Here is a 16,659-nt window from a genome sequence, read left to right as displayed (position 1 = left end):
CTATTGCTGTTATAGTGCAGTGTCAAAAGACTCTATCTGCAGTCGAAGTTCACTAGTCAGTTTGGACCATCACACCATAGCCATTATGGACGGTAAGTATTTTGTCTCTCCCTTTCCATGGCCTAGGGACTACCTTACTCCTGTTGCACTTATATAGAAGGTAGAGATTGCTAATGTGCCGTATGACTTCCAGACGAAGTTGCTGCCGTTGTCATTGATAATGGGTACGACGGCCACAACCAGCAATCGATTAAAAATACTAATGCAATCCTTGCAGTTCCGGAATGTGCAAAGCTGGCTTTGCTGGCGATGATGCTCCCCGCGCTGTTTTTCGTAAGTCAATCATCTCTCATCTCCAGGAGCGAAGACTTTATGAAGACTGACAATTTACGCAGCTTCCCTTACTGGCCGTCCCCGCCACCATGGGTAATCCATTCCCGTTCTTTGTCCAAACCAGCAAACCCATTCAAGCACAACTAGCGTCACACGAATTATCCAAGATCGCCTACCACTTCAGGTATGATTAAGCTGCTAATGTTTGTCATAGGGTCATTATTGGCATGGGCCAAAAAGACTCCTACGTCGGGGACGAAGCGCAGTCTAAACGTGGAGTGCTTTCCCTCCACTACCCAATTGAGCACGGTGTTGTTACCAACTGGGATGATATGGAGAAAATCTGGCATCACACATATTTTAACGAGCTCCGCGTGGCCCCCGAAGAACATCCCGTTCTGCTGACAGAGGCTCCCATCAATCCGAAATCTAACCGGGAGAAGATGACTCAGATCATGTTTGAAACCTTCAATGTGCCGGCCTTCTACGTCTCTATCCAGGCTGTGTTGTCTTTGTATGCATCTGGTCGCACCACTGGTATTGTCCTTGACTCCGGCGATGGGGTTACACACGTGGTCCCGATCTACGAAGGATTCTCTATGCCACACGCCATCGCTCGCATGGACATAGCGGGCCGTGACTTGACAGACTACTTGGTGAGAATCCTAGCAGAGCGCGGCCATAGCTTCACTACATCCGCCGAGCACGAGATCGTGCGCGACATCAAAGAGAAGCTCTGTTACGTTGCGCTAGACTTTGACCAGGAGCTCGAAACTGCCGCCCATAGTTCCAGTATCGAGAAATCCTACGAGCTCCCTGACGGACAGGTGATCACGATCGGCAACGAGCGCTTCCGGGCACCCGAAGCTTTGTTTCAGCCGAGCCTGCTCGGTATTGAGCAAGGTGGTATTCATGAGACCACGTTCAACTCGATTCAGAAATGCGATGTCGACGTTCGCAAGGATTTGTATGGTAACATTGTCATGGTATGCGCCCCCCCCCCTCTCTTCTTGTCCTTCTGAGTCAGTATAATGACAGAATGGAATACGTGCAACTGACTATTGTTCCTCACCATCTAGTCCGGCGGTACGACTCTTTATCCGGGCATTTCAGACAGACTGCATAAAGAGCTTGTCAATCTAGCTCCTTCGTCGATGAAAATCAAGACCATCGCGCCACCGGAGCGGAAATACTCGGTCTGGATCGGTGGCTCCATTCTCACTTCGCTCTCGACGTTCCAGCAAATGTGGATCTCGAAACAGGAGTATGACGAGAGTGGTCCTTCTATTGTGCACCGGAAGTGTTTCTAGGTAGTTAGGTGGTGGTTACGGTGGTATGGGAAGTTTGCGGGAACGGACTTGATATTAAGGTAAAGGATAGGTTAATGTGATATTTTCATTGGTATGTTGTAAAACCAGGGCTCTGATCATACAATAGTAGCAGAAAACAGCAGAATGTACGATATTCAGTAAAAACCATTGGAGTTGCCTGGCGAAGGCAGGGGCAGTCTTGGCAAAGTGATGTTCGTTTTGTAGAATTGCGGATGCCCTGGATCGTCACAGAAAACTCACGTGGTTTCTTAAACCCTGACCCAGGCAGAGCTTCTAAGATGATCACAGTTCCTCCGGGATAACATGGTATTAGGTCTGACTGCTTCAAAATAAATCCTAGTGACACTAATTCTGGCCTAGTGGGAGCTGGTACTGCATCTGCCCAACAATCGACAACGCAGATACTAGTGGAAAGCCGGAAGCCGCGGGGCCGGGCATCCGAGGGGTGCCGGATGTTTCAATCTCCCTGTCAACTTCTCTTTGTCCTCATTTTCCCCATTGTCTCCATTCTTCGTCACAGAATCGTTTAACGTCATACCAATGGCTGGCCCAGAAAGGAGAGAAACGATCCAAGCCCGACGGCACCGACTCTCCGTGATCCCTCGTGCAGTATGATCTATGGATCCGAAAATAGTTCCGAATAACGCAATGTAGCTAACCAGTTTGCAGTGTGAGGGGTGTAAGATACGCAAGGTATCGGCATTCGAATATATCCCGAGGCCCCGAAGCTAACAAGAAGGAGTTCAGGTCCGCTGTGATCGCTCTGTCCCTTGTTCGAACTGCCAAGCGTCTGGCATCACCTGCGAAGAGGCCAATCCTAGACCGAGGTCGAAAACTCGGCCTAGACCGGAGCGAGATCTGTAGGGTTTAGTTAAAGTCTGTTTGGAGCTAGATAATAATTGTGTGTCAGACAGGGACAGATTAGACGTCTAGAAGAGCGGCTCGCTTCGCTTGAGCAGCAGTCGACTACTCAGCGTGGTATATCGGAGCATCACAGAGATGCTGTGCCCGATGAAGTCTCAGCTGGGAGTGAGCATGCTGTACCGCAGTCGGCTCGGATTGCTCCTGTGTATGAAGGTATCTCTTCGTTCACCAGCCAGTCTATGCTAGCCAGCGATGTAGCTCAAAAGACAGCCAATTCGGAAGGCGCCGGAGAACACTCGGATCTCAAGTCCTCGTTAGATCATCTGAAGATATTGCTCCAGACACCGACAAGATCGTCCTTTGCAACAGAGTATCGGATGTCTCGAGTTCCTGCAGCACGGTCCTTGCCCACAATGGACCACTTGTTACCCGTTGATCTAATTATTGCCATTCTACAAGAAATAAAGAGTGAGTATATTAGATGGGAGACACAACGGCTGGTCACTGGATATACCTCTTGGACTAATGTTTGCAGCTAATCGCCCTATATTCCTTTGTTCATATGTGATAAACGATGCAGCCCTGGTCGAGCGCCTTTGCCAGAGAGTCTATTTCCCAACAGAGCCAATTTCAACGGCCGACCTAGCCAGCATGCACGGGATCCTTCTTACTCTCCTAAAAGAATTCACGATTCTGGGAAACTCTTTGTGTCAAAAGTTTAATCTCAAGGCGCATATTTCCACGTGCGAGCAAAACTTCAATACCTTGGTCGAGTCGTACGACGTTTTGGCTGTTCCTAGTTTTGAAAGTATATTCGCGCTGATTATGGGGGTAAGTTCTGTCTAATTAGCAGAAGAGACCTCCGACTGATGTACTGACCCCTTCTGTCACTGTGACTAGTTCATAAAAGCGCAGGACGAAGCAAAGCCATTGCTATGTTGCACTTTCATCTCAGCAGCTGCCACCCATTGCCAGATGCTCGGGTACCATCGCGAGATAACGTATCGCAGCGATAAAACGGGTAATTCGGAAAATATGCGACGACTATTCTGGACTACGTATCTCTTTGAGAGGCATATGTCTTTGTACTTTGGGCGAGCTTCCGGCATGCAGGACTTCGATATTGATGCACAGTACCCAGTCGTCACCACAGACCCTGCCGTTAGGCGTGGGACGAGTCGTTTGTTATGGGTATTCAACTAGCCAAGATTCAGGGAGAAATATATGATAAGCTTTATTCCGCAGAGGGTTCCAAGAGTTCCTACTCGGAACGAACGCGACGAATACATCGTATACACTTTGACATTCACCACTGGTACAATGCGTTCAAGGAGGTGAGCAAGCACATCATACTCGACCATGAAGATCCTTAGTGACAGTAACTTTTTAATCTTCCAGATCGACGCAAGTAACGTGAACAACCAACACATATTCAAAATAACCAGAGATAGCTGGGACATGCTATACTATTCGACATACACGTCACTGTTGCGCGCACCAATCACATCAGGTGAGGCAGACGCCGAGCTCAACACACATTGCTTTCGGGTCGCGCGCCTTAGCCTACAGAGCCACTTACGCTGTTTTGGAAAATTCCAAACCTCTGGCTTCCATTCTAATGCCGATTACGCCAATTGGTCTGTTCTCACAACGTCCCTTATTATGGGTGCTGTAACTGACATATGCAGGGTTCTCCTATTCTCTTCCTTCACGCCTTTCATCGTCATATTCCTGCACGCTATCGCAGCAACCAGCTCTGACGATATCCAACTTCTTACGGAGGTAGTTGACAGTCTGCAGCACATCCGATCTGTATCATCTAGCTCGGAGCGTCTGTATCAAATCTGCTCCACCTTCTTGCAGATAGCTAAGGGACTGGTTAGAACAAAACAGTCATGTGCTGGGACCTACAACGAGTTTGAGAACAGTCTACAGTTTACGGATGATGCGGGTCCGATGTCGATCTTCGAGCCTGATTGCTTGCAGGGCCTTTTGGGAACGGATACGTCAGAGCAAGCCCCCTACATAGCGAATCACGATATGTATGAAATCTTTGACTCTTGGGCAACTGGGTTGCCTACAGGGATGAGTTTATTTGGGGGTAATGTCGGGGGTATTTAGCGATCCAGCAGGGCTAGCATTATTGTTCTGAGTTTTGGGATTGATAGACAGACGGATTGTATTCTATATGCATTTATGGGGAATAAGCGAGTCATACTTTGGGTTTTGGAGCGCCAATTCAACTTCTCTGTGCTTAGAAACTGTGCCTTCATATATTCCACCCTCGTATATCTACTAAATAGTATTCATCACGGATGTATCAATATTCCTCCCTACACGCTTCGAGCAGGACGAGCGGAAGGCATGCTTATTATCCACGTTCTAATAACTTTGCCCCTGTCATGAATTTCCCCTAACCTCGGACCGAACCTACTTTGTCAAGGCAGAAACCCAATAACTAAGATGATATATGACTCCCGCATCTCTTATAGGCAAAAGTTGGCCTGGGGAACCGTGGAAGTGGGCGACTCTTAGCTCTATGTGTAGTACAAAACGTAATGAATTCGGGGAAACGATATATTATCACATTGACATGCTAAGCATTGCGTAAGTGATCAACAGATCCCGCACGGCTACTGGGCGACACGAGGTGATAGACCTTAATATGACTAGTCAACTGCAATAATCGCGTAGGCGGGGGTGATACATCTCTTTCTAGCCTGTTTGAAAGACTATCTTAAGGGGCTGTTGATCATTTTCTGATATTCTATGTTTTTTTAAGCAAGATACTGGCCAATTGAATTGATCAACTGAGGTCAACATGCACGGTGATCGACATCCACTATTGACAGCTGTGGATTTTACGTGTTAATGCAGCAAGTGTTCAATAGAGCGAAATATGGCCTTGGCAATAATATAAAATGCATGTCGCCTACTTCCTGTGTCACTCAGACGATGGTCAACACATTTCCCTGGCATTCAGAATCTCATCCTTACCTTCTTTCTACTTGACGCATCACTAACTGCTCTAATCTCCCTTGAACACCCAACATGAAAAACTATATCTTGACCATTTTGGCTCTGTACGCCTCTAGGACTGTCTGTGCAGAGGGTCCTGAGATGGGCCAGTTCGTTCAGATTAACCAGGCTGCCGAGACACCATGTCCGGAGAAACCAGGCGAATGCAAGCCAATTGGAAGCGTATGTTTCATAACTTCATACACTTATTCCCTGCTTAAAGAAACTAAAACTAACAAACTGATACTTGTTAGGTTCGCATGAGTGTTGATGTCGCCTGGAAGGGCGAAACGAGAGACTTCCCTACGTGCGATGGTGTATGCTATGGTATGGAAGGCATCTGGTGAGTAGCACATACCTCTCACAGCAAGGCGAGATCACGCTGTTGACACCCCGGTAGGAAGTACGGCATCTCTAGCATCCAACCTAGCGAAGGGCTCAAGTGTGATCTGTTTGGGTAAGTGGATCTATTGGTACAGAATAGTTTGTAAAAGATTTTACTGAGATTTGTGAAGGGATTTACAGTGTCAGGACCGGATTTTCGCGGGGATGTCGAGCGGTGGAAGCAGTAACCTGTACAATGAAGGTATTAATGATAAGATTGGGAGTGTTCGGTGTTTTTCTGCGCGATGAAGGATGTCTGGGTTAGCTCGGCTGGGCGAACCAGGCATAAGTGAATCCTCGGAATGCTTTCTTGACTGAGTTTCCAACTATTGCGACTTCTTTTTAACCGGGGCAACGCCATATAGCGGACTGGAGGGCAGCTCCTAAGTGATAAGATATTAAGTCACAGGGAGTAGGTTTGAAGAGGACTGGGCGTTATTAATGCTTGGTGATTTGTGCATTTAAGGGGAGGTAGGAAAGAAGTATTACCAGCTACACAATTTTCCAATTGATAGCAGTTATCAGCACAACGATACCCCGGACTTGGTTATTTCTAAAAATCCTTGCAATCAAATGTTAAAGCATTCTAAGCCTTCATTACCCCAATGAAGGATACCTAGGGCGTTGATTAAACAATGATCAAAACCTGAGGCGACAACTTCCTAATTGGATCTAGCGTCGCACATGGATCCCGACCACTGAAACGCCAATCAGAAGTGATGGAAAGGAACGTCACTTCATCCTCCACCAATACAGTTGGGTGAGCCGTTCACAAAAATGGAGCTGAAATACATCCTTCTCTTCACAGCCATCTATATCGGTAAGACCTCACCTGATATGCTATCCCGAACTAGATCTTGCTGACCAGTTTAGTATTCCGCGTCCTCAAGAGTCGTGCCTCTGACCCCGCTGCCACCATGCCCCACGGAAAAGTCGTCGAGGTTGACAAGTACGCGACTCCCCTCATGATATGTCCATGATACAACTACTAACCCCCAACCTCTCCAGCCCTGTCATCTTCAAGGCCCTCACCTCCTCCGGTCCCGTCGTTGTCGACTTCTTCGCAACCTGGTGCGGTCCCTGCAAGGCCGTCGCCCCCGTCGTCGGAAAGCTCAGCGAAACCTACACCAACGTGCGCTTCATCCAGGTCGATGTCGACAAGAACCGTCAGGTCGCGCAAGAGATGAACGTGCGGGCCATGCCGACGTTCATTGTGTTCAAGGACGGCCAGCCACACGGAGACCCAATTGTAGGCGGTGACATGAAGGCCCTGGAGGCTAGAATCAAGGAAGTCGCGGCATAGATGTTACACTGAGAGATGGGTTCAGGATAACGCTGATAGATGCGCACATCTTGTGCTGGAGGGAATCGCAATGATTACGAACAGTTGATACACCAATGTACCGTATAGCGTCCAGTTCCATGGAGAGTTGTAAATATACCCGTTCGGTCATGTTCGGCCTGCACCCTAAATCACAAATGTAATATAGCCCTGGATTTGGTTTATCTTCCTTCCCCGACACAGTACCCTATGCAATAGTTTGCTAAAGAATACAAGGTAATATAGACATGCAAATCGTGAATGAACTGATAATACACGTTACTCACTTACCGGGGACGTCGTGCGGAAATAACATATCATACCCAGTTTCATATTGCTCGACAAAGAGAGGCCGAGGGAATGTTCTGACTGTCAGCTTTTCCACTGCCCGTAAGATACGGATCGATAGAGTTTTAAAGGTAAGTGGAGCTGATCTCTCAGATGCAAATTCAATGCTACCCGGGTGACGTTGGCATGGATGTATATACTTCGGCATGAGTAGGTGACTCCTAGTAGGGGATATGAGTAGCGGTCGCCGGGACCCAAATGCAGGCTGCGCCCAAAATGAAGTGGGGCCACGGAGATCATCCCCGCTATTCTTGTTGGTGACGGTGTATCATGCAGATAGACGTAAGCAGCCTTAATATTCCTTCATTCCCGCACGTTTGTCCTAAGCTACACAATATCTCTCTTGAAAGCGAGTTGGTTCACATTTGCCTATGGCGAGTTTAGCGGATCTCCCCACGGAATTACTTCTTAAAATATGTCAGGCCATGGATGATTTTGACGATGTCTTACGCCTGAGAAGATGCTGTCGTCGCATGCACGAAATAGTCAATGTACAGGAATATCGCAGTACCATTTTAGCGGCAATCCTGGTAGGTATTTGCGCTTATGCACATCCCACTGGGTGTCAGGGTATTATTTGCTGGCTGACCAATAAAAGAACAATGTCGATGCCACTTGGTTTTCGACCGTGGATGCTATTGAGACTATAGCGAAGCAAATCCCGAATCATAACGAAAATATTCATGATGCAGTCTTGAGATGGCAAAGCCTGAAAGCCCTACAACAAGCAGCAAGCACTTTTGAACCATTCGAAGAGGATTATGAAGAATTAGTAGAAGCGCTGGGAAACGACGACGCCAATTACTACGGCCTGCCGCTGATATGGGCAGCATCAAGGGGAATTGAACCATTGGTCCTGATGATGCTCAACGAGGTTGAGGATGTGAATGCAATCGGTGACGTTGAGGGAACACCCCTGGGGCTTGCAGCAAGAAACGGTCACCAACGAGTTGTGCGAATGCTGCTGGATAAGGGAGTCCACCCGGAACAAAAAGACCAATCGATTCTCATGACCCCTTTGGCGTGGGCTGTTCTCTATAGCCATGCTGGCATAGTAGATCTTCTACTAGACAGGGGTGCCGATATAGAATCAAGAGATCGGAGTGGAATGACTCCCTTGTGCTTCGCGGCGCACGACGGGAATGTGATGATGGTAAAGAAGTTATTGGAGAGTGGCGCGCAATTCATGACCAGGATAGCAAACGGCAAAACCCCGCTTCATATTGCAGCGATGTGTCGCAACGAGGAAGTTCTCTCCATGCTGCTAGAGCATTGCTCGTTACACGACTGTCAGGAAATACTTACTAGTCGTGACGAGGACTATGGGGCCACACTTCTGCATGAGATTTGCGGAGCGAGCTGTAACGTCAGCTTCGTGAGGCATTTGCTGGCTGAGGGAGTTAAGCCATGTGTTTTCGATTCCAGAGGGACAAGTCCATTGACGAGGGCCTTGCGCAACGATGTTGTTCCCCCCGAGACTGAAGATGAAGATGAACTGTTCGAGAAAGTTAGGCTACTTTCTAAGGATGCTGCTGTGATTTTAACCCCGACAGACCAATACGAGAAGACCTCACTGCACCTGGCTGCCGAACGGCCAGACCCCAGGATAATGATCTGGCTTCTAGAACACCAAGGACGTTCTGGTTTAAATCAACGGGACGCTGCTGGCAACACCCCTCTCCTCGTGGCACTGCGTAAGAACAACACAAAAGTGATTGAGAGTCTTCTGAGCTTGCCAGATATCGATCTGAATTGCCGGCGATACAATGGGCAAACAGTACTTCATGTGGCTGCCCAGAGGTGCACGCCGATCGAAATATCGAGCCTGCTGAGACTGAATCCGGCTTTGTTGAATGCCGTTGACGAGGATGGCAGAACACCCCTGTTAGAGGCTTTTCGGGCCCGTCAACTGGGGAACTGTGAGTATTTATTGAAAAATAATGCCGACATTAGCATGGCAGACAACTTTGGCCAGGATCCTCTTCGTTGGGCCACACAAGAGACGAAGGAGATTAAATTCTATGAGCTTCTGATGGACAAGGACCTTGTTTCCCTTGACCAGCAAGGAAACACTCTTCTCAATAACGCAGTCGCGGACATTCAATTCAGAGAGTTACCAATCTCTTGGAGTCTCCTGACATCAACTTGCGCAACCAAAACGAACTTGGAGATACCGCATTGCATACTGCTGTACAGAATGGAACTCATGCCAAAACAGAGGAAATGATCCAAGTGCTCTTACAAACTGATAGAATATTCACTCTCGCCCGCATCCCCAACAATAGCGGCAAAACTGCTCTGGATTTAGCACTTGAGAGAGGAAGAGAAGGTAGCATTGAAATACTTCTGCAACCCAGATGGAACTCCGCAGTCGGACTTGAATGGGATACAGAGTCCATTTGGATCCAGAAATGGTCCGGTCAGTCCTGGTACTCAGACCTACTCCGCATCATTGGAACAGCAAGACTCGACCTTGCAGCTCAAAGGCAGCTACTGGTTGATCAATGCGGCGGCCCGCCTTTGACTATCTCCAAGAAAGATCCGCAAATATTCGAGTGGAGAGAGTTCGTGGATGTGCCGCCATACCTTTCTGTCCCAATCCCACCAGGTCATCCTTCTCCTGTTCGGCGGCTCGTCTTCACTATGGTATCCTATGACCAAGATATTATCTCCATGTTCGAGACACGCCAATATATGGCTAACACGTCCGCAGGATCAAGGGATCGTAATCCCGTAATTGAAAGACTTGAGGGGAGCTATTGTGGCTCCAGGACTTGGTTTGAAGTTGGTATTAGTAAATCGTCGCAGGCCGATCAGATAATCTCAAGCCGGGAGGTCCAACGCAATATCTACAACAGTTCTCAGCCTAGGCAACACACTGTGATCTGGGATGTTCGAGATCCAACTCCAGGACTCAAAGAATGGCTTAGCAGTGTTGAGGGAGGGGACATTCTCCATATTAATCCTATGGCTTCTCACTGCGGATGGTGGAACTGTGTCCAGGAGGTCGCTGTTACGGTTTTCTATGAGAGGTCGTAAGGTCTTTACTACTTAGCATATCTCGCTGAATTTCTATCATCGCTTCTCTTTCGAATATCCATCCCAAGTTATTTAGATGTAGGATCTTCCACTGTACTATTCAGATCTTCCAATGGTCGATACCCGGAGAGACTCGTGTATCGGCCCAGGGCCATCATGGGAAAGTATTGAGAGTAGAGGGTATAGCAAAGGAAGAAATGGTTCGGAAAGCCGGTGCCTGTGTAGTGGTCCTCCTTCCATGACCCAGAGAGCTCTCCCTCTTTGATCTGTGTCCGTGAAAGGTATTGAATGCCTCGAGTGATTGATGGATCTGTAGGGGGTAGATACGCAAGTAGGCCCATCAATGCCCAGGCCGTCTGCGATGCTGTGGATGGCCCATTGGCACCCAGGCTAGGGTCATAGTATGTCTCGAGGCGCTCGCCCCATCCGCCATCGGAGTTCTGCACTCTTTTGAGCCAGTCCAAGGCAGCGTGAGTATCAGCTTTGTGCCTCTTCTCCATGATGGGATACGTATCATCCCAACCGTCTAGGTGGTAAACCAAACCGCAAAGTACCGTACTAGTTCCATAAATGTAGTTCGAGCCCCAGCGACCGAACCATGGCCCGTTAGACTCTTGTTCCCTGGACAAGAAGTCGATTGCCCGGTCAGTGGCAAAGGCCATTCTATCGATGAATTCCTTGGGAATCGGGTTTTTCGAAGTTTTGGATAGTGCGGTGCCCCGTTTTACCAACAGACCAAAGCATTCTAGGACACGTCCGGTCACGTCCGCTGTGGATGGGTCGCAGAAACTCTCCATGTCACTGAAGGGGATTTTGTTCAGGAATAAATAGTTGTTCTCACGATCAAATGCTGCCCATCCACCATCCTTGTTCTGTAGTCCGAGGACCCATTGGACTGCGCATAGTATGGGGTCTAGGTCCAACAGGTTTGGATCCTGCTTCACCAGTGCTAAGATCGCTGCGGCAGTGTCATCGACATCCGGATACCACGAGTTGAAGTACTCGAAACTGAACCCCCCTGGTGGGACATTTCGATTGTACACTCTCCAGTCGCCTTCGGGTCCTAGCTGTTGACGGGCCTTAAGGTACTGTGATGACCTTGTAACGATTGGGCTTGTAGCCGGTAGACTGGAGTCAATAAGGCCAATGGTCATGAGAATGGTATCCCAAATCGGCGAGATACAGCCTTGTATTCTCAAGCCAGTGCTGTCTCTCCAGGCGTAGGTGTTTTGGAGAGCATCAATGCCTCGGCGTACAGGACTAGACTCGAGACCATATCCCTCAAGCGTAAGTGCAAACAATGCAGCATGCAAGGGAGGAAAGATGCCTCCGATATCGCCTTCAGGCTCCTGACGCTCCAGTATCCAAGCCACACATTGTCGAAGTGCAACCTTTCTTAGAGGGAACCACCGCAAACCGCCTAAAGCTTTCAGAACATTGTCGACCAGTGTAAATCCAAGCGCTGTAAGATCATGCCACAATGACCATATAGAAGGGGCATATGGGACCATCTTTTCTGCCGGGTTGATCCAGAGTTCATCCAAGTAATCATTCGACGAGGACTTTCCATTTGGCAAAGCGTATATTGGACAATGATGTCGAATAACGAGCATTGGTATGACGGTCGCTCTCGCCCAGCTTGCCAGCCGATAGATGCCGAAGGGGGCGGCATCAGGAAGCAAGATCAGCTCGGCTGGCAACTCGGGCACTGCAGACCAAGGGAAAAGCCCAAAGCAAGCGAAGAACATCCGAGTAAAGACGCGTACCTTCGCTATGCCACCCTTCGAGAGGATGAACTCCCGTGCGGGACGCATCGATTCGTGATTTCGGTCAAGACCCAACAGACACAACGCGAAATATGCTTCTGAGGTGGTGGAAACATCTCCTGGGTAATCATATGCAAGGCTCCACGAACCGTCCTTGTTTTGCTCGGAAAGGAAATACTTGACGAGATCATCCCGGTCTGGCTCGATGCTGAAGCCTAGGGCTTGTGCGAGGAAAACATATTCTGCAGTAATAGTGGCATTGGACTTCATTTCACCATACCAGTGGCCATCCTCCCGCATCTGGCGCAAGGCATAAGCACCAGCACGCTTGGTGGCATCGCAAGCCTCCATGTGTAAGTGTGTAGATGTGGCCCCAGGCAAGGATTCCATGGTATTCAGGAAACGTAGAAGGTGGATTAGGACAATTATGTGGGCGACTGATAAAGTAGGTTGACATCAGGACGGTATTTAGCTTCTGGTATTTCCTTAGCCCAGTCTCCCGGGATGGCAGTCGTGGCTAATAGAGAACCCACCAGGAATAACATTCTGATCTGTCCACCTTCCATGCCTCAATGATAGTAACACTATCATAAAATGAGATCGGACCCTTGCAGTCGATGAAAGTCTAACGTGCGTAATAAAAGCTTTGTAATGCAGGGGAAAGATACCCTTTTCCATACTCGGACATGGCACATGTAGGTAAGGAATGAAAAATGGTTTAATGAGATCAACATAAGGTACACTGAAGACAGTAAAACCCTTGCAGGAAACGGTCATTATTGGTTCTGCACTCATCAAGACCATCCGCTCGCGCTCATTGCATTTTAACCTTTGAGGAAGGTCTCTGAAAGGCGACGTTATTTGCGTTAAATTTAGGTAAACCTTCGATAATCATGAACTGGAATACCTCCAGACACCGAGACAGGCAAGCACCTGTCGTGCAGAATGAATCAGCACCCTGCAAAGTATCCTTTCCTCAAGTGATAGGTAATCAGTGATCCTATAAAACTAGAATATGTCTATGGTCTATGTGTGGGTCGTAATATGTGATTCGTCATACATAGGAAACATTTTCCGATACCGGAATCCGACCTCTCCAAGACACTGATTCTGAGCAATCTTTGTGATATCACGCCGCTTGAGTTAGTTCAGGTCCTATGACACTGCATACCAATAGCGCTCGATGAAATTCTACTTAGGGCTAAAGAATTCCTCTAGCCCACATATCGGCAAATTTTTAGACATGCAGGTATTCCTGTTCATGTAGGTCTGCGCTTCTGGAAACAATCACTCAATTATCGAGATCAGTACCGGTAGCTGCTAGTTGGTACATACAATAAGCCAAGGCCGAGTTTTTCTTTTTTTTTTTGTTTCATGTACCTCAGCCCTTTGAGAAGATCAAACCTTGGCCTTCTCAGGAAGTGTCGACCATTAGTCTCACATACCAGAAAACCCAACTTCCAGGGGCAGGTGGATCCAGGATGCTTGAGCAAACTGATTCTGCTGAAGACAACAGTACGTAAACCCCTTTTAACATCGCTGGAAAAACCTTAAAGAAGCTGCTTACCGAAATATCTAGTAGGGAAGAGCCAACGGTGATCATGGATATATTCCTAATATCGACCAAGAAAGAAACAAACATTCCCAAATAAGGCGACAAGTCGTAGTTATAGGAAAGGATCACCTGTGCATTCAGTGGGTCTAATTAGCCTCATGAGATGTAGATCCCATTTACTAGTGTTATCGGTATTGATATTTCAATTGTTTGTTTGGTAACGTCCTTTTTTGGCGTAGCTTGTTGGCCAAGGGGAATTACTTGCTCGAAGAAACGGTGTCCCAGACCTAACCCTACAGAATATACGGAGTATCGCGTAGCATAATATATCGCGGAGGGTGCTACACCATAATACTCAGCTGATAGGGCCACAGATCCTCTCATTAAACACAGAGTGAAGCTAAAGACCACCATAGCTCATACTGTACGCCCCATCCTTTCTTGTATGTATCGCTTCTCTGCGGCGATTGCTCATCCTTGCAACTTTACGGCGAGACTACGACATGTTTTCGAGTCCAGGCGATCCGAAGGTGTCAACACCACCTACTACAGCAACGTCGCGAGGTGAAAGCGACTGTCCACTACACGAAAGCAAAGAGGTCAACCATTCAAATCCAGACTCATCTTCCGGTCCAGTGGAGCAATACATAGATGGGCTGCTGCTGCATGTGATTGTGCTTTGCCTAGCCGTGGCCATGTTCCTCGTTTCTCTAGACACGACCATTATCTCAACCGCCATTCCTCTGATAACTGACGAGTTCAACTCTACTGCTGATGTTGGGTGGTATGGGGCTGCATTCCTTCTCGGCAGTGCCGTAACTCAGGCGCCATGGGGGAAATTATATGGATTTTTCAATATCAAATGGACCTACCTCCTCAGCCTGCTCACATTCGAGCTCGGTTCTCTGTTATGTGCCCTCTCCCACAACTCGCCCACACTTATTATCGGCAGGGCCATCGCAGGGGTAGGGGGGTCAGGTATTGGGTCAGGGATCTATACTATCATCGGCGTTTGCGTCCCACCAAGGAGGCGTCCCATGCTGATTGGCATAACTGGTTTGGCATTCTTACTCGCCAGCTTTGCCGGTCCCGTTATCGGTGGGGAGTTTGCTAGTCACGTATCCTGGAGATGGTGCTTTTGGATTAACCTACCTATTGGGGGGGCCACGTTTGCCGCCATCCTCTGCTTTTTCCGCACACCATCTGTCCCCACGAACAAGAAAGCGTCATGGAAAGAAATCATCTTCCAACTCGATCCACTTGGCATGGTTACATTGACAGGTGCATTACTCTGCTTCCTTCTCGGTCTTGAATGGGGCATCAGCAAGTCTTGGCATAATCCAGATGTTATCGGGTGTCTGGTTGGGTTTCCTCTTCTCATGGGTCTGTTCATCGCGAATGAGTTCTTCTGGAATGACCGAGCTATGATTCCCCGTCGATTACTTCTAAAACGGGAAGTGACTATTAATCTCGCCTTCATTTTCCTTGTGGCGGGAGCATTTTTCACGCTTCTGTACTATATGCCCATCTATTTCCAGGCAGTCAAGGGCAACTCCGCCGAGGAGTCGGGGATACGCACCCTACCGCTTATCGTATCGGCCGGCGTTATGGCAGTAATTGGAGCAATAGGACTCGGGATTACAGGTTATCCTACACCGTTTCTATTAGCAGGTGGGATACTTATCAGCGTGGGAGCCGGCTTGCTATACACGCTTGATCTCCCGTCACCGCCGAGACTCTGGATCCCGTACCAGATTCTGGCTGGGCTTGGGATTGGAACTTCACTTCAGGTTCCAATCATCATGAATCAGGCCACCGTGGATGCCCCGGACATGTCAACTATGACGTCCATGACCTTGTTCTTTAAGTGTCTGGGGGCCTCGATCTTTATGCAAACCGGACAGACCATATTTCTCGACAAGGTCAAGCGGAACTTGGAAATGACATCCGTTGCCGATGTGAATCCGAACCAGTTACTTGCAGGGGGTCTTTTGACAGGTCAACATCTAGATTCAGAGTCAAGTCTTGCAATTGGAGCTGCATATGTTGAGGGGTTGAAATATGTGTTTGTGCTGGTAGTAGCACTCTCGGGCCTGGCCACTCTACTAGCACTCCTTGTGGGTCGATACAAGATGGATACTGCACGGCTGCGGCTGTGACGGGTCAATGTATTATAGTTATAGACTAATTGAGTTTGTACATTGTTGAGGCTATACTCTGCTTGCGATCGATGCTCCCCGTAGTCATTCAGAATTCGATTATATGATATACCTCCGTCACTAGGTAAGCTATTGATCGCGAAGGAGATAATTACAAACAGCCCGGGCAGCAATCCATAACCGATGGAACGTGGTTGTAACGCTCCAACAGGTGGGGTTCATGTGTCTGTCATAACTAACTACTTTATATGCATATTAAACCAGATCAACATTGTGTATTATTTCTCACTTCAACGCTCAAGTATGCTCTGTATCTCAAAATCAAGAATAAGTAAACCAGAAAGATGATAGATGCCTCACTAATGTGCGGTAAAAGCCAGCCATACAGTAACACACACCCGACATCGCCTTCCATACCGGAAATATAGAGATGCTTCTTCAAACCCTAATGACATGATAGAGTCGTTTGGTATCATCATCTACAGTTTCTTATTCTTTCGATTTCAAGACTTCATCGAGCAAATTCCTCGGCTGCCGAAAA

General features: G+C 48.0%; 5 protein-coding genes across 5 annotated transcripts; 4 read left to right on the top strand and 1 right to left on the bottom strand.

Annotated features, from left to right (window-relative positions):
• Positions 1–85: 85 nt before the first annotated feature.
• ANOM_000787 (uncharacterized protein) lies at positions 86–4,649 on the top strand (the record flags this gene model as incomplete). Its single annotated transcript, XM_015546045.1, has 11 exons — positions 86–92; positions 194–333; positions 396–517; positions 548–1,319; positions 1,413–1,597; positions 2,575–2,996; positions 3,064–3,359; positions 3,429–3,708; positions 3,774–3,862; positions 3,927–4,165; positions 4,217–4,649. 11 exons carry the CDS (start codon positions 86–88, stop codon positions 4,647–4,649), a joined length of 2,985 nt encoding a protein of 994 aa, XP_015411932.1.
• A 930-nt stretch (positions 4,650–5,579) lies between these two features.
• Positions 5,580–6,131, top strand: ANOM_000786 (uncharacterized protein; the record flags this gene model as incomplete). Its single annotated transcript, XM_015546044.1, has 4 exons — positions 5,580–5,729; positions 5,801–5,889; positions 5,947–6,003; positions 6,062–6,131. Coding segments are annotated over 4 exons (366 nt in total), but the record flags the coding sequence as incomplete, so codon positions are not given.
• A 576-nt stretch (positions 6,132–6,707) lies between these two features.
• Positions 6,708–7,233, top strand: ANOM_000785 (thioredoxin family protein; the record flags this gene model as incomplete). Its single annotated transcript, XM_015546043.1, has 3 exons — positions 6,708–6,750; positions 6,804–6,879; positions 6,939–7,233. The coding sequence occupies 3 exons, from the start codon at positions 6,708–6,710 to the stop codon at positions 7,231–7,233; spliced, it is 414 nt and encodes a 137-aa protein (XP_015411930.1).
• A 3,473-nt stretch (positions 7,234–10,706) lies between these two features.
• Positions 10,707–12,794, bottom strand: ANOM_000784 (terpene cyclase/mutase family protein; the record flags this gene model as incomplete). Its single annotated transcript, XM_015546042.1, has 1 exon — positions 10,707–12,794. One exon carries the CDS (start codon positions 12,792–12,794, stop codon positions 10,707–10,709), a length of 2,088 nt encoding a protein of 695 aa, XP_015411929.1.
• A 1,668-nt stretch (positions 12,795–14,462) lies between these two features.
• gliA (MFS-type gliotoxin efflux transporter gliA) lies at positions 14,463–16,118 on the top strand (the record flags this gene model as incomplete). Its single annotated transcript, XM_015546041.1, has 1 exon — positions 14,463–16,118. One exon carries the CDS (start codon positions 14,463–14,465, stop codon positions 16,116–16,118), a length of 1,656 nt encoding a protein of 551 aa, XP_015411936.1.
• Positions 16,119–16,659: the final 541 nt, after the last annotated feature.

The sequence above is a fragment of the Aspergillus nomiae genome (genome assembly GCF_001204775.2).
Source record: "Aspergillus nomiae NRRL 13137 chromosome Unknown contig00006, whole genome shotgun sequence".
NCBI classification, from domain to species: domain Eukaryota; kingdom Fungi; phylum Ascomycota; class Eurotiomycetes; order Eurotiales; family Aspergillaceae; genus Aspergillus; species Aspergillus nomiae.
This window is presented reverse-complemented; position numbering and strand designations above follow the sequence as displayed.